Raw genomic sequence first — 27,417 nt, forward strand, 5'->3', positions numbered from 1 at the left:
GGGGCGGCGGGGCGCTGCCCGGGGCGGGCCCTACGGCCTGATTCCCGCGCGGGGCGGGGCGGCCCCGCCCTTGGCTCCGCCTCCGCCCGATCCCCGCACACCTGGCCCGCAGGTAGCCGGCTCCCGGGCGCCTTTCCGAGCCTGGAAGGGCCTGTTGGCTGCTCGTCCGTCCGGCGCCCGGAGGCCGGGGGCTCCGCTCCGGGAGGGGCGCCGGCGGGAGCCATGGACCCGGGCGCGGGGGCCGCGACCGGAGAGGGGCCGCCCGCGCCCCGGCCCCGCCGCCGCCGCTCCCTGCGCCGCCTGTTTGGCCGCTTCCTGCTGGCGCTGGGCAGCCGCTCCCGCCCCGGGGACTCGCCGCCCCGGCCCCAGCCCCAGCCGGGACACGGCGATGGCGACGGGGAGGGAGGCTTTGCTGGCCCCCCGGGCCCGGAGCCAGCTGCGCCCGGAAGCCCCGGGGAGGAGCGCCCGCCCCGACCCCAGCCCCAGCTCCCCGCCGGCGACGGGGCGCGGATCCCGGGAGCTCAGGGCTTGAAGAACCACGGCAACACCTGTTTCATGAACGCCGTGGTGCAGTGTCTCAGCAACACCGACCTGCTGGCCGAGTTCCTGGCGCTGGGGCGCTATCGGGCGGCGCCGGGCCGCGCCGAGGTCACCGAGCAGCTGGCGGCGCTGGTGCGCGCGCTCTGGACGCGCGAATACACGCCCCAACTTTCCGCCGAGTTCAAGGTAGGCAGCGCCGGGCTGCCTCCAGCCTTGGCCGCTCGGCGGCAGCCACGTTCCGGCCTTTAGGGTTTCCCTTCTGGACCGTTGGGTGCTCCATCAGGAAAGGGGTTTCTTGGGGACTTCTCTAGATGGCATTTGTCAGTTAAGCCTCGGATTATCGCTTCTTTTTAAAATTAAATTTATTTTTACATTTTTATTTAGTTTTGTCTGCGTTGGGTCTTCGTTGCGGTGCGCGGGCTTCTCCTTGCTGTGGCTTCTCTTGTTGCGGAGCACAGGCTCTAGGCGTGCGGGCTTCAGCAATTGTGGCACGCGGGCTCTAGAGTGCAGGCTCAGTAGTTGTGGTGCACGGGCTTAGCTGCTCCTCGGCATGTGGGATCTTCCTCAACCAGGGCTCGGGCCCGCGTCCCCTGCATTGGCAGGCGGATTCTTTTTTCTTTTTTAAATACAAGTTTAAGTTTATTCAAATTTATTCAAAGCAATCTGGTTTCATATGCATTATGCTATTGGAAATAGTCTCCTTTTTTTTTTTAAACATCTTTATTGGAGTATAGTTGCTTTACAATTGTGTGTTAGTTTCTGCTTCATAACAAAGTGAATCAGTTATACATATACATATGTTCCCATATCTCTTCCCTCTTACGTCTCCCTCCCTTCCACCCTCCCTATCCCACCCCTCCAGGCGGTCACAAAGCACCGAGCTGATATCCCTGTGCTATGCGGCTGCTTCCCACTAGCTATCTACCTTACGTTTGGTAGCGTATATATGTCCATGCCTCTCTCTCGCTACCACTGTGCCACCAGGGAAGCCCATAGCCTTTGTTTTGAGTTGGTTAGTGTGTCAGCGCTTGAGGCTGGTGAGTGCAGGGGGCTGGTAGATTTGAGCGAATTCAGCATTTCTGCACTCAGCAAACATTAGTTGAAGTATCGGAGGACTGTTCTAACGCCAGGGATAGAGAGTTTCCACTCTAGTTTCCAGTGCGGTGCGGGGAGTTGGACTTCGAAGGCCAAGGTCTAGGAGGAAGGAGGTGGATGATGAGAAGGACGCAGCCAGGCCAAGATCTAGGAGTAATCCCCACAGGGGGAGGGAACAGCAAGTGCAAAGGCCAGAGGCCTGAAGGAGCTGAGAACTGGAGGCATGAAAAAAACTCGGGTGGCACTTGCCCAGGAGAGTAGAGTGGGGAGGAGATGAGGTTGGCCAGACCATGTAAGGTTTTGGAGGCAATGGTAAGGAGTTTGGCTTTTATTCTAAGCCCATCGAAAGCTGAGAACCTGTGTGCCAGGTACGGTGCCGAGGGCCTGGGAGAGGCAGTGGGTGTGCTATATTGGAGGTGGCATCCTTTTGCGTAGTGTGAATGAAATCCCCTAGGATGCGTTAGCATGGGTTTGTATCCTTTGTTCCTGGGGTCACGGTCTACTTACTGGGTATGCTGCAGGGTCATGAGGCTTTGGAAGTTATGTGTATCACTTCACCCAGGATTAAAGCGGGGCATTTGTTTGGGGTCCCAGTTGGATTAAAGAGTGCTGATAATTGACGCGCATGGCTGGCTTCCTGCTAAAAAACCACAGTTCTGGGCAGAGAGCTGAAGCTCCCCAAAGACTAGGGATTGTTGTTCTTGGGGGAGAGGGAACTTGTCAGTGTTCATTCCACAAGCATCACCGCTCTTGAGTTTCAGCCTGAGAAAGCAATCCTTGCCATGTGACCCACGAGGATGCCAACCCCCACCGTCCTCTCTCCTGCTTCCACTAGTGAAACACTGTTCTGCAGGCGTCAGTGGGTCAAGTGGGTGTCAGTAATATCTCCTTTTGGCATCATTTGCTTTTTAAATGTGAGAAGCAGTATCCTTTAGTGGTTCAGAGCAAGGTCTTGGTTACCTTGAGCAAGTTACTAAAATCTCAACTGTGCCTCAACTTTCCTTATCTGTAAAATGGGACTCTAGCGGTACCTACCTTCTTATAGGGTTGTTCCGAGGGTGAAATGAGCTAATTATAATTCCTCACCTGCGGAGACCTGGAGGGAGGGAGGTAATCCTGTGTACCTATTCTATTGTACCTTTCCATGCATTCTCATCCAGTTACTGCAGCAATGGGAGAGCTTGAAAAGTCTTCCAAATTAGTAATCACCTTCCATGACTCACCAGCGTTTCCTGTCTCTCTCAAATCCTGCTCTCAAATCCCTAGAGCCAAGAAGCTCCCTGTGAGCCTCGGGGAGCTGAAGGGTAATCAAACTGTTAATATGTTAGTAAGGGTGTTATAAGCCAGGGGTTCCTGGAACTTTCCTGGTAGGCAGCCTTGGAGAGAGTGGGGAAGGATTCCAGAATCTGTGCTTTTAAACCTTGGGGATTGAAATCTAGGTGGGCTCCTTTTATTTTACAGATGAGGAAACATTTATTCATTCAACAAATATTGAGTGTCTAGATACTATACAGGGAGCATGGAACACATGTGGGGTGATGAGTGCAAAACCTGATCCTGGGGCTCCTCTCCTGGAGCTTATGGTCCAGTGGGAGGGATGGATGTGAGTGAAGTAATACCACGGGCCCACGATTAGAACTGGTGACAAGTGCTACAAAGTAAAGATGCTCTATTTACAGTAGCCAGGACATGGAAGCAACCTAAGTGTCCATCGACAGATGAACGGATAAAGAAGATGTGACACATATATACAATGGAATATTACTCAGCCATAAAAGGAAACAAAATTGAGTTATTTATAGTGAGGTGGATGGACCTAGAGTCTGTCATACAGAGTGAAGTAAGTCAGAAAGAGAGAAACAAATACCGTATGCTAACACATATATATGGAATCTAAAAAAAAAAAAAAGGTTCTGATGAACCTAGGGGCAGGACAGGAATAAAGACACAGACGTAGAGAATGGACTTGAGGACACGGGGAGGGGGAAGGGTAAGCTGGGACCAAGTGAGAGAGTGGCATGGACATATATACACTACCAAATGTAAAATAGACAGTTAGTGGGAAGCAGCCGCATAGCACAGGGAGATCAGCTCGGTGCTTTGTGACCACCTAGAGGGGTGGGATAGGGAGGGTGGGAGGGAGGGAGATGCAAGAGGGAGGGGATATGGGGATGTATGTATGCATATAGCTGATTCACTTTGTTATAAAGCAGAAACTAACACACCATTGTAAAGCAATTATACTCCAATAAAGATGCTAAAAAAATATAAAAAATAAAGATGCTCTATGGCAATTCTGGCAGGAGGACGTGACTGTTTGGGGAAGGTGGTGGGAGGAGGTGGGCTAGGAAGTCTTCCCAGGAGAGGGAACCATTGAGTTGAGTTTTGAAGTATGAAGGGTCAGCTAAGGACATGGGAGGGTGGGAAAGTGCATTATAGTTCCTGAGACTGAAACTGCCAGTCACTGAGGGGGTGGGGCTGGGCAGGATAAATGCCTGATAAAATGAATTAATGAAAGCCTATGTGGCTGGGGGGAGGGGCTGGAGAATGGGTTTGGGAGAAGGCACAGAAGGTTGTGTAGAGGAGTTTGGTCTTTAAGAGGGATCATTAGCTTCAGACCGAGGAAGGGAGGAAGTTGAGAGGCAGCCAGCAGGCTGGAGTGAGTTACTCCAGCGCAGCCACGCAAAAAGGATGGGTCTGTGGTGTTCCCCCTCCCTGGGCCCTGAGTCACCCAGCGTCCCAGTGATAGTAGGACTTAAGAGCAAATGAATAAATACATTTTAAAAATCCTGTCCATGGTATTATCCATAATAGTTTGATTTCTAATGATGTAATTCAATGTATATAACTATAAAAAAATTGGAAAATGCTAAAATGTAAAAAAAAAAAAGAAGATCTGGAACTGCACCCTCTGGAGGTAACCATCACTGCTGTGCTGATGTGCTTCAAATCATGTACAAACAATTGGAAATTCTAGTTTTTTATCGTGCTGTTTTCAGTGAAGTATTATCATGAGACTTTCTCCTGGTCATTAAAATGTTTTATAAAACTTAATTTTTAGTGATTGTATAATATCTCATTAAATGAACCAATCCCTAGGGAGATGTTTATGTACTGTACAATTTTCCAGCTATCATGCTACATTGAAAATTCTTGTATTTAAATCGTCGTCCTCAGCTCTGATCATTTCCATAAGCTTAATTCCTTGAAGTGAAACGACATGGTCAAAACAAAGATGACTGTTTTGTTCTTTTTATGTTTTTTGCTTTTTTTTTTGCTGTCCGCGGGCCTCTCACTGTTGTGGCCTCTCCCGTTGCGGAGCACAGGCTCCGGACGCACAGGCTCAGCGGCCACGGCTCAGGGGCCCAGCCGCTCCGCGGCATGTGGGATCTTCCCGGTCCGGGGCACGAACCCGTGTCCCCTGCATCGGTAGGCGGACTCACAAACCACTGCGCCACCAGGGAAGCCCTGTTTCTTGCTTTTTAAATCAGTTTTTACGAGGTATGAATTATGTACAGTGAAAGGCACCCATTTTTAAAAATTGAGTTATATGTGAGATATAACACTGTGTAGGGTATATAATACATTGGTTTGATACGTTTGTATTGCAGTATGACTGCCAATAGTAGCACTGGTTAACACCCCTATCTCGTCATGTAATTATCATTCCTTTTGGCTCTGGGAACAATTAAGATCTAGTGTCTTAGCAAGTTTATTGTTTACAGTACAGTTTTGTTGTCTGTAATCACTGTACAGGTACACTTCATTTCATCGTACTTTGCAGATGTTGCGTTCTTTACAAATTGAAGGTTTGTGACAACCCTGTGTCCGTCAAGTCTATCAGCGCCCTTTTTCCAAGAGCCTTTGCTCACTTTGTGTCTCTGTCACATTTTGGTAATTCTCACAGTATCTACAACTTTTTCATTGTTATTGTATTTGCTATGGGGATCTGTGATCAGTGATCGCTGATGTTACTATTATAATTGTTTGGGGCTGCCGTGAACTCTGCCTATATAAGGTAGTGAACTTAATAAATGTGTGTGTTCTGACTTCTCCACCAACCGGCTGTTCCCCCACCTCTCTCCCTGTCCTTGGGCCTCCCTCTTCCCTGAGACACACGCTATTGAAATTAGAATTAATAACCCCACAATGGCCTCTAAGTGTTCGAGTGAAAGGAGAGGTCAACCCATGCGGCAAATGTCATAGTGGTCTTATTTTCGGAAATTGCCCCAGTTACCCTGACCAGTCAGCAGCCACCAACATGGAGGCCAGACCCTCCACCAGCAACAGATGAGACTCGCTGAAGGCTCAGATGATGGTTAGCATTTTTTTAGCAATAAATTGTTTTAGTTATTTATTTTTGCCATTTTATTTTTTTTGAATTTTATTTTAATCAATTGTTTTTTAATTCAGGTCTGTAGGTTGTTTTTTGGGACAGTGCTATTGTACATTGTACTACTGGGGTGTTAAGAGACTACAGAATAGCGTGAGTATAATTTTATATGCCCTGGGAAACCAAAAAATTCACCCGGCTCGCTTTATTGAGATATGTGCTTTATTATGGTGGTCTGGAACCTACAATAACTCTGAGGTCTGCCTGTACCATGTATTAGTCTCCAGGACTTATTTATCTACTCGTTACGACTATGTACCCTTACACACCATCTGTCCCATCCCTCCACCCTCAGCCCCTGATAACCACTGTTTTATTTTCTGCTTTTCCAATTTCAATTGTTTTTTAGATTCCACATGTAAGGGGTATCATAACACTATCTGTCTTTCTCTGTCTGACTTATTTCAGCATAATGCCCTCAAGGTCCATCCACATTGTTGCAAGGGGCAGAATTTCTTTTCTCAGGGCTGAGTAAAAATTTGAAGTGTAGAATCTGATGAGTTTTGACATGTATGTACCTGTATAATCACCATCCCAATTTTAAGTATTTATTGTTTTTTAGTTTTTAGTTCAATTTTGTTGGGCTTGATTATTTTTAGTACCCACATTGACAAATTTCTTTCCAAATGATTCTATCAAGTTGTAGATATATCAGCAATGCATATTTTCCTAAGTATTGGTTATTCTCTCTTATTAATTTATTGAACAAAAAGAAAGAGCATCTTGTTTTTACATTTGTTGTTTTGATTAGGAGTGAGGTGTTGGATTTTTCTATGCTTTTTTTTTTTTACTAGTTGTAAGACTGCTCTTGGAATTGTCTGCTCATGTGGTGTGTCTATCCGTTCTGCCTCGGTCTTAATGTTCTTTTTTCTTGTTTCTGTAAGTTCCTTAACTCTAGTCTTATTTGCTGCATGTATTTTCTCCCAACTCTCTTCTCCCTACAGAAAGTTTTAGATTTATTTATCTCATACCTTTTGATAAACATTCTATGTTATGTACTTCTAGTTTTTCTATGGCTATATTAAGGATTTCAGCCATCTGGAATTTATCGTAGCTCACGTGCTTGAGGATCAATTTTAGACTAACAATTTTAGACATACAGTATGCCTCAAGCGATACGGCGGAGGCATTGCTTTTTAAAAACAAGGATACCTTCATCACTTGTATGTTTTGGAAGTTCTGGACAAAACCAGTAAGACATGAAGTGGAAATGGAAAAAGAAATGTATCGAACAGAAGGAAAATTACTAAATCGTCCTAGAAATCCGTATTTTAGAATGATTGCTGTCGCTAATGGGTTCAGGTACAACATAGACAGTCAAAAGCAAGACCCATTTAGAAACATATAAAAATGAGATTTCATACCTAAAAACAACCCAATGTATGAAATAAGTAGGAATACTTCTTAAAACAAATATGTTATAAATTATCAGTGGTGAGAGGAAGAAATACACACACACACACACACACACACACACACACACACACACACACACGGATAGAGCTATGCCATATTGCAGGGTAGAAATACCAAATATTGCCATTCATCTCTCCCAAGTTAAATCCCAAGGATTTAGCTTTCATGCAGTTCTAGTTACATTTCAATAGACTTTCTATGGGAATGTTTTCTGTAGAATCAATAGGTAAAGTTATCTTAAAAAACTCTGTAAAATACCTGACAGATACTGTTATAATTGGGAAAAGACCAATAAAGAATAGTGTTCACTGTTAAAAAAATTCGCAGTGTACAAGTTAAAATGAAAAAGAAAATTACCTGTGGTCCCATCTTTCTATAACCATTTGTTAATATTTTGCCATACATTTCCTGGTATTTTACCTTTCTATCTATAAATATATTTTTAAAATCTCAAATATACATTTTTGCTGTTTTTTTTTAAGACAGGATTATTTATCTTCTTTTCTCATTAGTATTTCCTCAAACATAATTTTTAAGGCCATCTGGTATAAGTTGTGCAGTAAGTTCTCCCCAGATAACTTTGAGATATCTTTGCTTGGATCTCTCATTTCCTTAGGCTAAACCTCTTAAAGTGGAATCGCTATGTTTATAAAGAGGGACATTATTAAGGCCTTATCTTGTCTGTCTTCTTGAAGTTGTCAAATTCTTTCTGGAAAGGTTGTGTGGCTTTATGGCCAGACTAAGAAGACAAGAGTGTCAGTCTTAAAGGGTTAGCTTTGAAACATGAGATGGAGTGGTGAGTGATGGATGGGGCCAGACTGCAGGAATCTGGATTATTAGGTGGTGAGTCATCGAGTCGGGAAGGGTTTGGGTGGGGACATGACATTACCAGCTGGGCTGTGGGAAGAAGGGTCTGTCCTGTCCTGCAGGCAGTGGGTGGCCAGGGGGAGGTGCTGGGGGCCGGGCTCCCCTCGAGGTAGGCATTGCAGTCTGGATCAGCGGGAGTTAGGACTCAGCGGTGGGAATGGGACTCTGGTGAAGGGGTGGGATGGAAACAGTTGGGAAGGCAGACTCAGAATGCTTGATTGATGTGGGTGTGAGATGCAACCTGCAAGAGGACCCTGACACTAAGAGAAAGAGCTGATTTTAGAGATTTCAAGCTGGAGGGGCTGGAATGTTGGTACTAAGGATGTAGGTTTGAGGGAGGCTGGGAGGTAGGGTTGCCAGGTAAAATACATGATGCCCAGCTCCATTTGAATTTCAGATAAACAATAACTTGTTAGTAGAAATATATTCCCAATATTGCCTGGGACATACTTATACCACAAACATTACCATTATTTACTGCTTATTCAAGGTTCATTTTATTTGCTAATTGGGCAGCCCTGCTTGGGGGTCAAAGTGCAGAGACGCCTAGACTCTCCAGTGCACCCAAGCTAGTGTGTTTCAAATAAAGACTCAGAACCAGCATTTCAGTTAATTAAATCTTGAATTTCACTTCGGCTCATCCTAAAGTTTTCTTTAAGTCTCAAGGAAAGATGAGAAAAAAGGAAAAGAAAAAAAGCCCAGGGCCTTTGATTAGATTGGCCTTGGTGAGATCTGCTGGGTTCACAGCTTTGCTCACACAGCTACCTTGGGTGGGCATGAACAGAGGACAGACCTACAGGGGACAAGGCCTGCCCTGTGCACTCACACAGAAAAGGGGGTTTGCTTACATTCAAATGCTCGTGCTTGCACAAAAAAGACCCTGGAAGGATGCTACGTAAGAAAATGTTCAAAGTGTCCTCCCTCTGGGGAGGGGAGGGGCACCCAGACCTGGGAAGACTTTTCGTTACTGTTCTTTTTATATTTTGAATTATTTTTTTTAAAGTAGGTGCATATATTACCCTTTGAAATAAACTTTTTGAAAGCCAGGGCATGCATTTACCCAGAAAATGACAAAGCTGTCACCTCGTCTAACAGGACAGTGTGAAGGACGCAGGAATGTGAGTGCCACGAAGACAGGGAATCATGTTGCTTGTGTTGTAGCCCCAGGCCCTAGACTAGTGCCTGGCCCCTCGTAGGCACTCAACAAATAAGTATTTATTAAAGGGATTAAGGACTGGCCCAGACATTTTGTGATCTAACCACAGAAGGAGATGTTTGCACTTCTCAAGTTTCATTCATTTTAGGAAGAGGCAGTGAAGGAACCACATGCGTGGTATTTAAGGAAGCCCACTTCACTGGGCCATGTGGTCATTCTCAAAGAGGAGAGTTGATGCCGTGGGAGTGAAGGAAACCACCGTGGAGAGAGAAGGACAAGAAGCTGTCCACCTTTGGGGTGAACAGAGAGAGACAGCGTGGAAATAGACTGAGGGTGTGGGTGGGGGGCCAGGTGAGCATGGGAGGAGAGATGATCACCTCTATCAAAACATTCCACCACGTGATCCAGCAATCCCACTCCTGGGTATATTTCTAGAAAAAAATGAAAACACTAGTTTGAAGATACATGCACCCCAATGTTCATAGCAGCACTATTTACGTTAGTCAAGACATGGAAGCAAACTAAGTGCCCATCAACGGACAATTGGGGACTTCCCTGGTGGCGCAGTGGTTAAGAATCCGCCTACCAATGCAGGGGACACGGGTTCGAGTCCTGGTCAGGGAAGATCCCACATGCCGCGGAGCAACTAAGCCCGTGTGCCACAACTACTGAGCCTGTGCTCTAGAGCCCTCGAGCCACAACTACTGAGACCACCTGCCGCAACTACTGAAGCCCACACGCCTAGAGCCTTTGCTCCACAACAAGAGAAGCCACCACAATGAGAAGCCCACGCACCACAACAAAGAGTAACCCCGCTCGCTGCAACCAGAGAAAGCCCACACGCAGCAACAAAGACCCAACACAGCCAAAAATAAATAAAATTAAATCTTAAAAAAAAATCTTAATCATTAAAAAAAAACAATTGGATTAAGAAGATGTGGTATGAACATCCAATGGAACATTTCTCAGCCATAAAAAAGAATGAAATACTGCCATTTGCAGCAACGTGGACGGACCTGGAGAATATTATGCTTAGTGAAGTAAGTCAAAGACAAATACTATATGATATCACTTACATGTGGAATCTAAAAAATAATACAAATGAATCTATATTCAAACAGAAACATATAGCACAGGGAACTCTACTCAAAAGAATCTAAAAAAGAGTGGATATATGTATAACTGATTTACTTTGCCGTACAGCAGAAACTAACATTGTAAATCAACTATACTTCAATAAAAATTAAAATAAAATAAAATAAAAAAGAAACAAAACAAAATGGAAACAGACTCACAGACATAGAAAACAAACTTGTGGTTACCAAAGGGGAAAGGGACAAATTAGGGGTATGGGATTAACAGATACAAACTACCATATATAAAATAGATAAGCAACAAGGATTTACTGTATAGCACAGGGGATTATACCCATTATATTGTAACAACCTATAATGGAATAGAATCTGCAAAAATACTGAATCACTATGCTGTACACCTGAGACTAACACAATATTGTAAATCAACTATACTTCAATGAAAAAAAATATATATATATACATATATTCGACAGACAACCCTGTGGGTTTTCAAAGGACAGGATACACAGTGGTAGTCTTTCTGGAAAAAACGATGCCTCCTCCTATACAGAGAACCCTCACAGCATTTGGGGACACTGCCCCCCAAATGACAGGCTTTAGCAGGAAAGACCATTTCTCGCCCCATGTTGTTTCTGACTTGTCATTCTGGTCAAGGATGAAGCACGACCGTGGGTAGGCTTGGTGCTTCCAGGTCCTTATTTGGATGTTTGAAGGGCCAAATTGCCCCTCAAAGCGCGGGCTTCTCACTGCAGTGGCTTCTCTTGCTGCATGGGCTCTAGGCGTGTGGACTTCAGTAGTTGTGGCAGGTGGTCTCAGTAGTTGCGGCACGTGGGCTCAGTAGTTGTGGCTCGTGGGCTCTAGAGCTCAGGCTCAGTAGTTGCGGCGCACGGGCTTAGTTGCTCCGCGGCATGTGGGATCTTCCCTGACCAGGGCTCGAACCCGTGTCCCCTGCATTGGCAGGCGGATTCTTAACCACTGCGCCACCGGGGAAGTCCCCAGTTGTCCGTTGTTGGGCACTTAGTTTGCTGCCATGTCTTGGCTAATATAAACATTCTTCTGTTCCTTTCAGAATGCCGTCTCCAAGTATGGCTCTCAGTTCCAAGGCAATTCCCAGCACGACGCCCTGGAGTTCCTGCTCTGGTTGCTGGATCGTGTGCACGAGGACTTGGAGGGCGCGGCCCGGGGGCTGGGGTCCGACAAGGTCAGTCGCCCTCGAAACAACACGTGGTGTTTGATTTTCTTTTTCCCCCTTGCGCATTTACTCAGCTCTTCAAAACTCAATCTTGAAATTCAGATCCGTAGATTTTTGCGTATTCTGGCTGCTGTTCACACAGTACCGTTCCCTGCTTCTTCCTCTTTGCCCCTTTTGTTTTAGACCAGACGTTTCCTCCCATTGCAGTTCCTCATCCTCTTTAATCCCAGTGACATGGTGAATAGGGTTTCTGTTTGGTTTAAAGTTTGAAAAAAAAAAATCTCCTTTTTGTCAAAAAAGTTTGGTCATCTGAGGCCATGGGTGCCATAGCTTATTATTTTTAGATGCTTCCATTTTAACTCCACCCTTGCTTTTTCAGTTACTTATCCTACAGAGCAAGCGATTCCCAATCTTTTTTTTCAAGACACAGGATGGATGATCTTGACATGTGTGCACACAGCGGTCCCAGATTTGGATGAAACCTCAAACCTTTGGGAGTAAGAAAGCCCTACGATCGATCATTTGTCGTAGTCACTGCTAGTTGATAAACCAGCTGTGTTCTCAGTGGGCTTTGCTAAATAAAGATCAGTGATGGGTTCTACTCTAATCCTATCCTTTTATCTCTCTCTTAAGAAAGTAAGAACGAGTGAACTTATGATTCCATGAGTGAGCAGAATTATTACAACAATATCCATGAATAATCTGCTATAATTTAAAAAATGTTTCACAAGCTTTGGTAATTAATCAGTCGCATATTGCTTTTTATGTGTCTCAAAACTGATCCAGATGCAGCTACAAGAACTGCTGTACTTGTTTTTTTTTTTTCCGTCTGTTTGTTTTAATTCTGGACATTTTATTCGTGAATCAATTAAAAAGCCCTTTGGAAGTGTTTCAATCTTTCACCCGTTACCTTCCCATCCTTACATTATCTGCTCAGAGACCATTATTCTAGAGTAATAAAGATTGAATGGAAAAATGTGACACAAATGGACCTATCTACGAAACAGAAACAGACTCCCAGACATAGAGCACAGACTTGTGGTTGCCAAGGGGGAGAGGGTTGCGGGAGGGAAGTATTGGGCGTTTGGGATTAGCAGATGCAAACTCGTTTATACAGGATGGATAAGGTCCTACTGTAGAGCACAGGGAACTATATTCTATATCCTGAGAAAAATCATAATGGAAAGGAATATGAAAAAGAATGGACATAGATGTATAACTGAACCACTTTGCTGTGCAGCAGGAATTAACACATTGTAAATCAACTCTATTCAATAAAATAAATTTTAAAAATAAAAGAATAAATAAATTGGGGGGAGATTGAGTGGCAGTCACAGTTTGTAGGATGACTGAATCGAGATACGTAATGGGCAGCGTGATGACTGTAGTTAATAATACCATACTGAGTGCTGGAAATTTGCTAAGGGAGTAGATTTCAGGCCCTCTCACCACACATAATAAAAGGTAACTACGTGAGGAGATGGATATGTTGATTGGCTTGACTGAAGTCATCGTTTCACCACGTAGATGTGTATCGAATCGTCATGTTGCACTCCTTAAATACATACGATGTTTCTTTAAAGATAAAATGGCTCAAGAAGCTGAGTCATTTTTTTTTCTTAACTTGTCCACACAGCCAGCTGTTGTCTTTGTTTCTTTCCCTTTTAAAAATGACAAGCGGCAACTTTAAGAAAAGGAGGGCATAACAATATATGTCTTGAATAAAGGATAGACCTCTTTTAAACAACAATATAATGTAGAAGCTAAGAGCTTGACAGAGCTGCAGAAAGAGTACTCATGTCTGAGACAGCAGGTTGCCAAATGCATGGAACAGGGAAGATAATGACTGTACAGTGTTCTGTACTCCTCAGAGCACATCTTGGAGTGTTATACACAGTATGAGTAGCTACTATATCATTTGCGGGGTGTTGTTAGAGTTATTATCCCCATTTTATATATGGGTAAACCAAGAATCAGAGAGGCTGTGTAACCTTCCTGAAGCAGCACAGCTTAGGAAGAGGTAGAGTCAGGATTCAAATCCAAGGGAGGTCTGGCTTGAAAGCCTGTTTCCTTATCTTAAAAAGAACCATCCCAGGACTTCCCTGGTGGTCCAGTGGTTAAGACTTCACCTTCCACCGCAAGGGGCACAGGTTCGATCCCTGGTCGGGGAACTAAGATCCCGCATGCCAAAAAGATAGAAAAATAAAAAGAACCACTCCATTCACCCCCAAAGCACACAAACGAAACAAAGCAAAAACTTCACCAAACAGAACCTGGGAGGACCAGACACGTAAAGGTTATGGTGGTTTCTCTGGGTTGTGGGATTGTGGGTGATTTTTCTTATATGTACAATGATTTTCTGTTTATCTAATTCAGACCCTTTTAGTTGCAACTTGGTCCAACTTAAGGAGAGGGCATTTATTGTCTTTTAGAACTTGTGAGTCCAAGGGTTGATCCAGCTTCAGGTAAGGCTGGATCCAAGGTCTCCTTATCTCTTGTCTTTCTTTTCATTCTCAGACTGACTCTGCCCATCTAGTGGCAGGAGGGGCCCCTGCAATGCTCACAGAGCCTTTTTCACTTGGGATTCCAGAAAAAGCCCAGGCAAGAGTCCGATTGTCTTAGCGTGGCTCACATGTCCACTCCTGGGCAGGTGGCCAGCAGGATGGAATATTCTGATTGGGCATATGGGTCCCATGCCTGTGGGGCGAACTCCACCCAAATCACACGGGTAAGGAAGGTTTCTGTAGAGCTGGGGCACGTTGGAAAGGAATGCTGAGATGACAAACGTGCCACTACACTGTATTCCATGATCTTAGCATGAACACATTTTGAAATCAGAATGATGTATTAAAAAGAGAGAGATGGGGCTTCCCTGGTGGCACAGTGGTTGAGAGTCCGCCTGCTGATGCAGGGGACACGGGTTCATGCCCCGGTCTGAGAGGATCCCACATGCCGCGGAGCGGCTGGGCCCGTGAGCCGTGGCCGCTGAGCCTGCGCGTCCGGAGCCTGTGTTCCGCAACGCGAGGCCACAACAGTGAGAGGCCCGCGTACCGCAAAAAAAAAAAAAAAAAAAAGAGAGAGATACTGTTTATTGAAGTGTGTTACATGTCAGACATTTCATATGATGCTTTTCATGACTTATTTCACTGATGCATAGGACACACTCAATAAACCCCTGAATGGTTGAATAAATTAAGTAGTTATCATGCTTTAATATTTGATGACTCATAATAAGGATAATAATAAGTAACTCATAATAAGGTTAATTCATATATTACAGTTAATGGAAATTTAGGTTAAATTGTCCAAGGTCCTTCAACTTCTACCTGTGGAAAGAGAATCAAACCTGAGTCTGTCTATTTCAAAGCCAGTGTGCTGGATCCCTTTCCTTATCCTGAGTTTCTTGTGCCTTCTGTTTCCCACCAGAGGGAGGGAGGAGACCCGGCTGCCTCTTCCTTCTGGCTGCATCTAGAAAAGTCTTCTTGGGAGTTTCCTGGTTGCCTAGTGGTTAGCATTCCAGTCTTTCACTGCCATGGCCTGGGTTCAATCCCTGGTCAGGGAACTGAGATCCCGTAAGCCGTGTGGCATGGCCAAAAAAAAAAAAGAAAAACCACCACCAACAAGCTTTTTGTCCTGTGCCAGGCAGTGCTTCCTACCTGGAAAGTAGGAGGGATAAACAGCCTTCCCAATTACCTTTCAGTCTTCCTCTTTTGTGCCTTTGTGGCGGGAAAAGGCTTTGGACTTAAGGATGAGGAAGAGCACAGAGAGGTTAAGTAACTTGCCCTAAGTCACACAGCAAGTCAGTGGGAGAGCAAGGATCCAGATCTAGAAAATTCAACTCTAGAACAGGGCTTCTTAGCCTCAGCACGTTTGACATTGGAGCTGGGTAATTCTTTACTGGGAGGGGTGTTGTCCTGTGCGTTGTAGCATTTGCAGCGCCCCTCTACCTACCAGATGCCAGTGGTACCCCTAACTGTGATTGATAAGCAAAAATGTCTCCAGACATGGCCAAATGTCCCCTGGTGGGGGGAGGGAAAAGCGTTTCCCCATTGAGAACCTCTGCTCTGGAGCCTTTGCTCCCAACCCCTTTGTTCACCACCCCCAAACCTTTCTTTAAGACGCCTTTGAGTTTATTTAAGCCAATAATCCATAACAACTTCAAAACCCACATAAAAGCAGCCCTAATTGGTCTTCCAATTCCCAGTGTGCCCTGCTACTATATGTATATGTTCTCCACGCTGCAGCCAGAGTGATCTTTTCAGAAAGGAAATAAGATCACGTCACTGTCCTGCTTAAATTCCCCTGGTGGCTTCCTGTTGCACTTACAACAGAATCCGGACTCCTACGCGGCTGACGGGGCCCTACCTGACTGGCCCACCAATCACTCCACCCGGTTTCAGGCCCCTCTGCCCCTTGCTCATCGTTCTCAGCCACGCTGGCTGCTTTCTGTTCCTTTAATGGCTAAGGGTGTCTGGAGGGCACCACAACCCAGCAAGACCAGGGGTGCTTGTTGGTCGAAGAGAGGAGCTTGGCCCACTCTTCATTTGATCTGATTGAAACCAGAAAAGATCTTTTACTCTGTCTGGGGTCAAAACCTCTCCTGAAATTCACTCTTAGAAAATCGGGCTGCCTGCGGAGGCCTGGCTGTGAACGCTTGAAGGTGAAAGAGCAGAGCTATTGGACTATTTGGCACAAACTTCATTTTCTGTTTCCAAGAAGGAAAGGGACTGTCCCCTGTGTAACTCTGAACAATTTTTCTTTCCGAGGTTATTTCTGTTTCAAAACATATGAAAGCCGTGTAGTTCGATTTATTTGAAACTAGAATAGAAAACATAAGGACCGCTTTCTTCTCTGTTAATGCAACGATAAATGTTTTTGTCTGGTGAATAGGGCATCTTTTTACTATCCTGTAGACACTGTGACACTAGCAACCTTTTGGGTAGTTTATCGTACAGGAAACGCCACTCTTGCAGAATTAAGAAAGGGATGAGGGTGGGGAGAGGACCAGGAAGCTAACATTTATTAAGCACCTACTATGTGCCAGGCAGGATACCCACATCTTTTTTGGTTCAAATGATGGCTCCATGAGGTGGATGTAATAGTCCTATTCCTTTTAGATGTGGAATGAGGCTCAGGGAGGGTTTTAGGGTCACTTCGTTAGCAGGGCAGCGCCAGCCGGGTCTCACCTGATAGACCATGCTTTGTGAGTGACCCTCTGCTGTCTCTTACCCCAGCCTTGTCTGGGATTTTCACTTTCCATACCCATCCTTGGATGGTCACGTCCACAGCCTCTCTCAACGCGGGCTGCCTTATCATCTGGGTGCAGAAGCAGCCCAGATCATTGTGAGGTCTTTGGTTGCGAGGAACGGCAGCCAACCAGATGACTCAAACAAGAAGGGGATTAGTTGGAAGGCCAAGGGGGAGTGTGCAGAATCGAAGGGAAGGCTGAAGACCAGGCTTGGAACCATCAAGAACCAGACAGCTCTGGGGTAAGGGTGTCTCAGGGGCAGGAACAGCTCAATCCTCCAGCCTGGACACTTCTGCTAGAGTCGGTGTTTGCCGCCTTTGGGTCACTCTGCCCATGATTGACACGCAGGGCAGGAACATCCCATCTGTCTAGCTTGGGTCATGTGCCTGCCTGTCTCTTGGTAAGGGAGGACAGGACCCCCGAGGAAAGAGCCTCCCCTACCTCCCCATGGACTGAGGCTACTCCCAAAGAAGAAGGGTCAATCCTGAGCAGGCCCAGATGCCAGTGTCCGCTCTGTACCCAAGTTCTCTCTCTCCTCCGAGCCCTTCATTTACCTGCCGTAGGTGTCTCTGCCTCGAACTTGGCTTGCCCTCCCCTCCTCCCCTGACCCACTTCTCCTTTTGCCTTTCCCTCTTCTGTTAATGGAAAGTGGTTCTCCAGGCATCAGACTGGAAGCTTGGAGCTGGCCCTGTGTATCCCTCCCTCTGTCTCCGTTTCCTTCCCCATCAGGTGCTCAGTTATGAGCTGTGCGCACAGGGTGTCTTGATTGAGTTCCTACCTCCTTTTTATTTTCATGGCTCCTACTCTAGTTCACCCTGTTGGCACCCGGACCCTTGAGCCTCATAATTTGTGTCCTAACTCCAGACGCCCCCTCCTTCATCGTGCCCACGCCCGTCAGGTTATAGTGTGTCTCTGTGTATGTAGCCACCGCTTAGGTTCAAAACCCACTAGACACTCCCCTTCATGTAACAACAGCAAACACTTACACGGTGCTTGCTGTGTGCCAGGCCCTATTCTAAGTGTTTTATATATATTAACTCTTTTAATCTCAAAATATCCCTAGCACGTTGGTACTGTCGTTCATTACCCCTTTATTAAATTGGAAAACCATGGAACAAAGAGTTTAAGTAATTGATTTAGCTGGATCAGAGGTTGAGAAACTCTCACAGCTAAGTACCAGCGCAGGGATTTGAACCCCAGCAGTCTGACTCCAGCGTCTAACCCTTAACCCTGGTACTATGCTGTTTACTGAACCAGGAATCTTCTTTAGGACATTTAAGGCCCCATCCAACATGGTACCAGATGCCCTCTCTAGCTTTGTTTTCTACTCCCCTTTGCACATCCTGTATTCTGGTCAAATTGGGTTTAATGAAATAGTGGGACTGACTCTTCTTAGTATTTGTCACTCTTATTTGTACCAAAATTTTATTATGAAAAATTTCAAACATGGAAAAGTTGAATTCCTTATACAGCGAATATCTCCTACCCACCACCTAGATTCTATAATTTACATTTTACTAAAATTGCTTTATCATGTATTTTATCTACCTATCCATCCGTCTGTCTACTCATCACTCCATCTTTTTCTCATCTTTTTTTTTTTGGATGCATTTAAAGTTAAATTTCAGACATCAGTACATTTCTCCCCAAACACTTCCCCTGTGGTCCTTTCTCCTGGCTCTTTGCCGGCCTTAAAGACGGGAGTGATGTGGCCAGAAGCCATGGAATTCCCGCAGGTACCAGAAGGTAGAAGAGACAAGGAACGTATTTTCCCCCAGAACCTCCAGAGGGAGTGCGGCCTTGCTGACACCTTGGTTTCGGCTCCGTGATGCTGATTTTGGATGTGCAGTCTCGAGACCTGTGAGGGGACACATTTCTGTTGTCTCAAGCCACTAGTTTGTGGTCGTTTGTTACAGCAGCAACAGGACACTTATACATAAGGGAATGTAGAGACGGATACAATAGGACAGATTGTGGAGGGAGGAGGCTCACGCATCCATTATTCTAAGGTGCAAACCTGGTCTGTCTGAGAGAGACAATGTTCGTGTGAAGACTGGCTCCCTGGAAAATGTGGACAGAAACAGCTTAGCAGGTGGAAGATGGGCAGATTTGGTGTGGATGTATTTGAAGTGATGGCAGCTCACCCAAGTGAAATGTACGGAAGGCATCTAGACACAGGGGGCCTAGAAGGATGGAGGTAAAGAACAGGGTTCTCCACCAAGGTTCATGCTCTTTCAGCGCACACACGCACACACACACGCTCTCATAGTCTCTCTCCCGCTGTCTCTCTCTCCTCTCTCTCTGTCTGTCTCTGTCTCTGTCTCTCTTGGAATTGGGGAGGTCCAGGGATTGAAGGAGAGGCGGATTACGGTAAGACAACATGGAAGGTCCTGGTTCTGCAGGTTTAGGTCCATAGAATGGTGCTGAGGACCCAGGAGGAGGTGTAGGTTCGCTGGTCTGAACGCAGTGGAGTGGTGAGAGGCACACCTGATCTTGCTCCCTCTCCTCATTTCTTTGCAGCTTCAGCCTGAAGCCAGGAAGACCTCCGAGGACCTCCTGTCGCCATCAGCTCAGCTTCCTCTAGGCCAAAGCTTTGTGCAAAGCCACTTTCAAGCACAGTACAGGTAAGAATGGGGTGTGTTTAGAATCTGTCCTTAAGGGCTCAGCAAACTCCTATGCTGGTAACTAACCTCCCTTTGCCAGGTTTACCCCGAGATTACAAAACAACGGAAACCATAAACACTCTTCTCTCTCCCATTATAAATCCCAATTAACCACTAACTTCTATTGTCTCTGACCCTCAGTATTTCAGTTTTTTGTGTTTTTTATTTTATTTTTGGCTGCGTTGGGTCTTCGTTGCTGCGCACGGGCTTTCTCTAGTTGCGGTGAGCGGGGGCGACTCTTCATTGCGGTGCGCGGGCTTCTCATTGCGGCGGCTTCTCTTGTTGCGGAGCACGGGCTCTAGGCACGCGGGCTTCGGTAGTTGTGGCTCGCGGGCTCTAGAGCGCAGGCTCAGTAGTTGTGATGCACGGGCTTAGTTGCTCCACGGCATGTGGGATCTTCCCGGACCGTGGCTTGAACCCGTGTCCCCTGCGTTGGCAGGTGGATTCTTAACCCCTGTGCCACCAGGGAAGCCCCCTCAGTATTTCTTTTCTTTCTTGCTGTCTCTTGGGCCTTCCATCCCCCCCTTGAAGGAGAGGTGATGCAAGCATGGTTCTCCAGAGTATGAATGTGGAGGCCAGGATCTCCCCAGCAGGCCATCATTGAGAAGTGGATGAGATCTTTCTGGTTTGTTCTTTATTGCCAGAGAGCCAAGTTTCACACATTATTTCCAGCATAATGGAGGATATAAAAGATATATAATTATATAGACTCTGACTTCAGAAAGTATATGTTCTCTTTGGGCTTTTATATATGACAGTTCAGAGATTCACATAAGGCAGAATATTTTCAAGAACGACAATGTTGTAGTGAAAGCACTAACCCCCGGCCGGGGCTTCTCGGAGGAGGTATATGCGTTTCCACGGGCTCTGCAGGATGAATAGGGTTGAAAAGGGTGGGAACATACTCAATGAGAGTGACATCCGCTTCGAGGTGGGAATGAGCTCAGTGATCAAGATTGAGGGGAAGCCACTGGTTACATATACGTTCGCCCAGATAGTTTTTGATTTAACTTAGAAGAGCCCAAGGAGATGAGGTACAATCTGGGGTCAGGCATTTCGCGAGGACACGTAGTAAATGGCAGAAGCAGGATTTGACCGTTGATAAATCTCTGAAGCACAAGTCCTGTTTCTGCTTCTTTGTAATTCTTCCTCTTGGGTGGCTCTTCCATCTGACCTTGTTCTTTTCCTGTGAGGTTCTGCTGTTACTTCATGCACAAAAGCTTTGCCTTCCTGTTCTCCATTATGGATACCAAAACTTTTTTTTTTTTTGCGGTACGTGGGCCTCTCACTGCTGTGGCCTCTCCCGTTGCGGAGCACAGGCTCCGGACGCACAGGCTCAGCGGCCATGGCTCACAGGCGCAGCCGCTCCGCGGCATGTGGGATCCTCCCGGACCGGGGCACGAACCTGCGTCCCCTGCATCGGCAGGCGGACTCTCAACAACTGCACCACCAGGGACGCCCCAAAACATTTTTTTATATTCTTCTTTTGGATGTCGCATTAAATCACTTTCAAAGGTGGGTTTTTCTCTGAGTCTTCTGCATGCTCTTCTCTTTCCTTTGCCCTGTTGTCTTTTTCATAAGCCTCCTGTTGGTTTTTTATCTCTTATTTACTTCAAACAAAGTAACGATTATTCAGCCTTCTAGAATTCACTTACAGCCGTTTACTTCCATACTTTTGGGAGATTTGTATTCTTTGTATTTAGAAAGGAGAAGATGACTTAAAATTGCCCAGAAATTGTGCTAATTTAGGATTTATGTTATATTCATGGATCGTCCATAATATAATTTGGATGTGATCACTGTCTTTGAGGTGATTATTTATTTAGGAAGAGCAAGTAGTTTTGGAAACACTTTGGAAGAATGCCAAAGCTGCTTTCCCACTGGAACAGAAAATCCATAGCACTTGAAAAGTTCCCTCACCCTGCCCCACCAGGGAGAAGGACTTCAAACGACCTTGAACGACAGCTACAATGACCCTGGGGCACTCCCCTCCTGCCCTGGCTTGCTTACCACATTGGGTAATTCAGATCTCTTCTGGATGAGCCCCAGTCTCATCGTTGTCCATGAAGAAATGCCCACTGGAAGCAGCCGCACAGCACAGGGAGATCAGCTCGGTGCTTTGTGACCACCTAGAGGGGTGGGATAGGGAGGGTGGGAGGGAGAGGAGGGAAGAGATACGGGAACATATGTATATATATAACTGATTCACTTTGCTGTAAAGCAGAAACTAACACACCATTGTAAAGCAATTATACTCCAATAAAGATGTTAAAATATAAAAAAATAAATAAATAAAATAAAATCCCCCCTCCCAGAAAAAAAAAAACAGAAATGCCCACTGATTTCCTAAGAGAAGTGGTGATGTACTACGAGATTTACATGGAGGAAACCTAGATTTCGTGTCTACGAACACACCTTTTAGCCATGAAAGCTGCTTGCAGGGCATCTGTCTTATCTCCAGGTACTCAAAGCAGAGGCTGCTTGAAAGCAAAATAAGGAGACAGAGGAAAAGAATAGAGGAGGAGGGAGAAGAAAATCTAGAAGGAGGGAGGGGGAGGCATAAGGCAAGGGCGGGTTAGAGCTTGGGGAAGGGTCACCGTGATTGGCTTCAGGTGCCCCTCCTCTGTGTCCCCCGTACCATAGATCTGCCTCCTTTCTCCACTCACTCATTCTCTCTGCCTTCTTCCCTTCTTGTCCACACATCCTCTTTTCCTTCTTGCACATCCTTGAGCATCTGATACTGCGCTTGGTCCAGTGGCTACAACGAAGAGTGTAACTCCTTGCCCACAAGAGGAAATACTAACCAAGCAGATCCCTTTATTCTCTGGGTATTTAATCCATGCCTACTACGTGCCAGGTCCTCTTCTAGGTGCTGGGAATTGAGCTGTGAAAGGAGTCAGCCCCTGTTCTCAAGGAGCTCACATTCTACTGGGGGAGGTGTTAGATAATACACACATAATACACACGCAACAATTTGCGATGATGATGAATGTCACCTGGGAGGCGGGGTAGGCAGCTAACCTTAGATAAGGTGTTCGGGCCAGGCTTCTTTGCAGAGGGGACATCTGAGCTGAGAACTGAGTGACAAGGAGCCAGCCGTTGAAATACTTGGGGACAGGGTATTCCAGGCAGGAAAAGCAGCAAAGGGTCTGGGGTGGGAGTGATCCAGGCAAGTTCAGGGAACACAGGGCCATCGAGTAGTGAGGGGTGGGAGGTGAGGCTGGACAGGTGGGCGCGCACCTGGTCGTGTGGGTTGTAGGCTCAGGGGCAAAGGGAACCACTGCAAAGTTTAAGGCAGGGTGTGGTCTAATTTTCCATTTAAGCAATTGGCTGGTGGGGACTTCCCTGGCAGTCCAGTGGTTAAGACTCCGCACTTCCACTGCAGGTGGCACAGGGCCGATCCCTGGTCGGGGATCTGATCCCACGTGCCCTGCGGTGTGGCCAAAACAAAAAAGAAGAAAAAAGAAAGAAATTGGCTGGTTGTTTTGGTGATGAAGGGAGGCAGGGCTGGTAGCTGGAGCAGCAGGTGTTGTGCTGTTCTCTCAGTGGGAGAATGGTGGTGGCTGGACCATGAGGTAGTGATGGAGATGGAGGGACGTGGGCTGGTGGGGAACAGAGTCAACAGGACTTGCCAGCGGGTTTAAGGGTCAGGGGTGGAGGGACCAAGGAAACAATGAGCATCTAGGGCGACTCCTGGGTTTTTACATAGTTGTATAACTGGCACGTGCTTTGATGGAAAAATGGAGGGAGCTTTGAAGTTCATGTTATGGATGCGAAAGCGGAAAAAAACTCTTGTTTCCCTTTGCATTACTCTTGACTACTTCCACACTCACAATCCTTCTGACCCCAGATGTGTGGGTGTTTTTCCCACACCAAGCAATTCTACGATTCTCTCTGGACGCCAACTGAGTGTCCTACAATTTAACTCAATTCTGGCACTACCTACTTAGAGCGGGCACGGACCCCGCAGGTTAAGGGCTCAGTCCCAGAGGACTGCCTGCCCACCGGACACCAATTGCAAGTCCCGGGTCGTCACCTGCGCTGCTGACCGACTGGCTATAAATTGGAGGTTTCCACGGCCCCCTCCTCGGGTTCAGTGATATGCTAGAGTGGCTCACAGAACTCAGGAAAACCGTTTACTTACCAGGTTACCAGTTGATTTGGAAAGGCTATAACTCAGGAACAGCCAGATGGGAGATTCATAGAGCAAGGTCTGTGGGAAGGGGCGAGGTTCCGCACCCCTCGCTGGGTGCACCGCCCTCCCAGCACCTCCCCGCGGTCACCAACCTGGAAGCTCTCCCAGCCCCTTCTGCTGGGGATTTTATGGAAGCAACATTATGTAGGCATGATTGATCCAATTATTGGCCATACGTGGTTAACTCAACCTCTGACCCCCCTTTTTTTTTTTCCCAGGAGGTAGGGGTGGAGCCCTCTAATCCCATGCTTGGTCCCTCTGGCAACAAGCCCCCCTCCTGTGGTTTTCTCTGGGGGCTTTCCAGATATCACCTCATTAGCATAAACTCAGGTGTGGGGGGATGGGGTTTGTTATGAATAGCAAAAGATGCTCCTTTTACCTTCATTCTTGCTCTTATCACTTAGGAAATTCCAAAAGCTGTAGGAGCTCTGTGTCTGGAACAACTGTTGGAGACCAATTATATATTTCTTATTATAAATCACAGTATCGTAAGGCGTGAGTCGGGGGAGGATTCGTGAAGAAGTGACATTTGAGCTGATCTGAGACTAAGGACCGCAAGGACCCTTTGTCGATTACTATAGAATGATGAGTAAGAAGCAAGATATTCATGCTGGAAAAAAAGACTGGTGACAGCTAAAAATAGCCGCTTTCTGCCTGCTGGTCCAGAGTTAAGAAAAAATGTAGTTAGAGACGTCCACCTAGGCTAGGACTCTTGAGGTCTGAAAAGTGATTTTCTGTAGCCGTCGGTGGGCACCAGCTCCACACTGGAGCCCCTGAGGGTGATACTTGCTGTCCTGGACCTTCTTCAGCCTCTTTTCCTTGGGGGGAGGTTGCCTTGGATGAAGGGCCGCCCTGGCATCGGCCTTTATGAAACTGAAAGCTGGAAATGTTATTATGGGTTAATTCAGAGATCCCTGTTCACCGAGATTCTCCCTCCAGCTCCCTTGTCCTCCTTCTTAGGGGGCTGAGTTTTTGCCTTTGGCTGGAGGAGAGAAGGAAGAATAGAACTGGGGTGCTGGAGGTTATAAACTAGAGGACAAATAATTCGTTATTCTATATGATTATTACCACAGCCTGAAAACCTCTGCAAGTTTAATAGCCAAGGACTGTTGCAACGTTGGAGTTTGGGCTACAGGTGGGACTGTGTGTGTGTGTGTGTGTGTGTGTGTGTGTGTGTGTGTGTTCATCTCTTCACAGCATTCATAGCTTTTATTCACAGAAAGCCTAATCTGGTCCCCGTTACAGGCAGCATTCCCTTTTAGGCAGAGTACGTTTTGGAAGGCTTCCTCAGAACAGATCTTGGAGAGGTGACATCTTGCTTGCGCGTCATCATAATTACCTTGCCGACTTGGACATCCGTCTCGCCAGCCAGCGAGCAGGTGAAGCTGGCCAGGTTGGAGGTGTCAGGCGTATATTCAGCAGCAGTGAGAGGCCAGAATGTGAAACGAGCAGTGCCAGTTCGGGACATTTGTAACCAGTGGGGAGCAAAGAGCAGTTCTGAGTTTCAGCAGCAGGTGAGAGGCTGGCTTTGGAACAGAAACAATTTGACAAGGAGGATGAAATAGCTTAGGGAGATGGGTAAGTGAACATGGAAAGGCATGGGGGTGATTTTCTGTCTCTTTCCTCTGTAAGCACCTGGGAGATCGTAGGACAGGACCGTGAAACTCTGGGGGAGATGGCAAGGACGAAAGGACCCCCAGGCCACATTTGAGGTGTAGGTGGAGCCTGGTAACATCTGGAGTTTTCTGTGAAAGTGACACTGCCCTTCCCCCTGATCTGTTGGTCGCACTCACTTTCCTCATTGCTCATCCTTTGAGGAACAGGTGCATTTCATGTCCTCTCTGTGGTTTATTATGAAAACAATACATTTTGCCCATCCTTTAAATACAAAATTAGACCGTTCTGTGATTTTGCCAAACTACACATCTCTTGCTCCCTGCCAGAAGTTCATGGCTGAATCTAAAGGCCGTATCCCTGAATCAGTTGACTTTGATGTATCTGCAAGAAAGATGCCGCCTCGCTTAGTTTTAGTAGCTTTAAAGAAAAAAAGAATAAGTCCAAGAAAAATATTCCTTCTCATTTGTTCACTTAAATATGAAACAGGGATTTGGAAATTTCCCAAGGACAAAAATACATGTTTCAGGCCTATGTTACGCCACGGTACGTGATGGGTGAGGGGAGGAGAGGGGAGGGAGAGAAGCTGGGGTGGCAGAGGGGCCCCCACAAATGACAGGTCCCCCTGCTGGTTGGAGCTTGATGTCTGATGCCTTCTTTTTACCAAAATATTGCGATGGTTTTCCCAGAGGGAAATTTACCAGAGAGTGATCGAACATTCAATACTCCGGTCTGTACTCGGTTCTGTTTTCTAAAATCATGGTTGGCATTCTATTAACTTGTATCCAGGAAAGCCTACTTGCTACGAGCAGAGCACTTAGGGTTGCCTGGGACAACACCCTGAAAACCTCAGGGGTTCTTGCTGGGCCCTGGCTTTTTCTGTTTTGTCTGCTCAATGGAAAACCAATCCAGCAGGACTGGTGCTTTCTGTCGAGATTCAGGAAACCTGATTCTGACCCCAGCTCCGGTTTTCTTGCTGACTTACCCTAGGGCTGTCCAGTGCTGAGAGCAGGACCTGTGGTGGAGTATTCTCCCCTGTTCCCAAGGAAATTCATGTAGATTTTAGGAGAAGGACTGTAGCATCCAGAAACCCCTTATATCTTGGAAGAATATGGAGCATTACATGATGAAGGAAATAAAATAAGAGCACCCGGGTGGAATATAAAACTCGCCTTTCTCTCTCAGAGATGCATGCTAAATATGGGAGCGTTAAATTTCAAAGAGCTTAAAGAATATAAATAAACTATGTGGATCTGCTTGTACTCACGACATGATGATGGGCATGGGCTCTGGAACCTGAGCCAGCTCTGCCACTTAAGAGCTGTGTGTCCTTGGGCAAGTGACTTAACCTCTCTGTTTCAGTTTTTTCTTCTATAAAGTGGGGATCATCCTGGTTATTATGGCTAGCACACGGGTTAATGCATGCACAACGCCCAGTTTTTAGTAAATTATTTCACCGTTAGCTGTTACTACTAGCTGCTATTTCCTGAACTTTGTTTCCTTTAGCCGTACAATGAGGCGGGTGGATTGCATCAGTGGTTCTCCGCCCGGTTGAACACTAGAGTCACCTGGGGAGCTTTTAAAATTCTGATGACTGTGCCTCTCTCCCCCTGCTTCCCTTGAAACGGAATCTCGAGGAGTGGGGCCTGGACCTCTGCATTTGAAAAAAAAGCATCCTATGTGGTTCTGGGGCCCAGTGAGGCTGAGACCTTTGAGCTTGAAAGCTGTCACAGTATCTTTCTATTTGGAGGGGTTACAGCATCCCTTCCCATACTCAGTGCACTCATACATGTGACTAAACTTTATCCTTTTTAAGAAATTGAGATGAGTCCCATAACACGAAATTAACCCTTTTAAGTGTGGAATTCAGCGGAATGTACACCCACCATGGTGTGCAACCACCAGTTTTTTCTGGTTCCTAACCATTTTCGTCACCCCCAG

At 46.3% G+C, this 27,417-nt stretch overlaps 1 protein-coding gene across 2 annotated transcripts in view; it reads left to right on the top strand.

Annotated features, from left to right (window-relative positions):
- Positions 1–222: 222 nt before the first annotated feature.
- The window catches only part of USP43 (ubiquitin specific peptidase 43), a 61,456-nt gene continuing 34,261 nt past the window's right edge, over positions 223–27,417 (top strand). For both annotated transcript variants that reach the window (XM_065897338.1, XM_065897339.1), the window contains exons 1-3: positions 223–726; positions 11,634–11,765; positions 19,525–19,628. In XM_065897338.1, coding sequence (XP_065753410.1) covers positions 223–726; positions 11,634–11,765; positions 19,525–19,628 — 740 coding nt within the window. The remainder of the gene's footprint in view (positions 727–11,633; positions 11,766–19,524; positions 19,629–27,417) is intronic.

Source organism: Phocoena phocoena, chromosome 19 (assembly GCF_963924675.1).
Source record: "Phocoena phocoena chromosome 19, mPhoPho1.1, whole genome shotgun sequence".
NCBI classification, from domain to species: domain Eukaryota; kingdom Metazoa; phylum Chordata; class Mammalia; order Artiodactyla; family Phocoenidae; genus Phocoena; species Phocoena phocoena.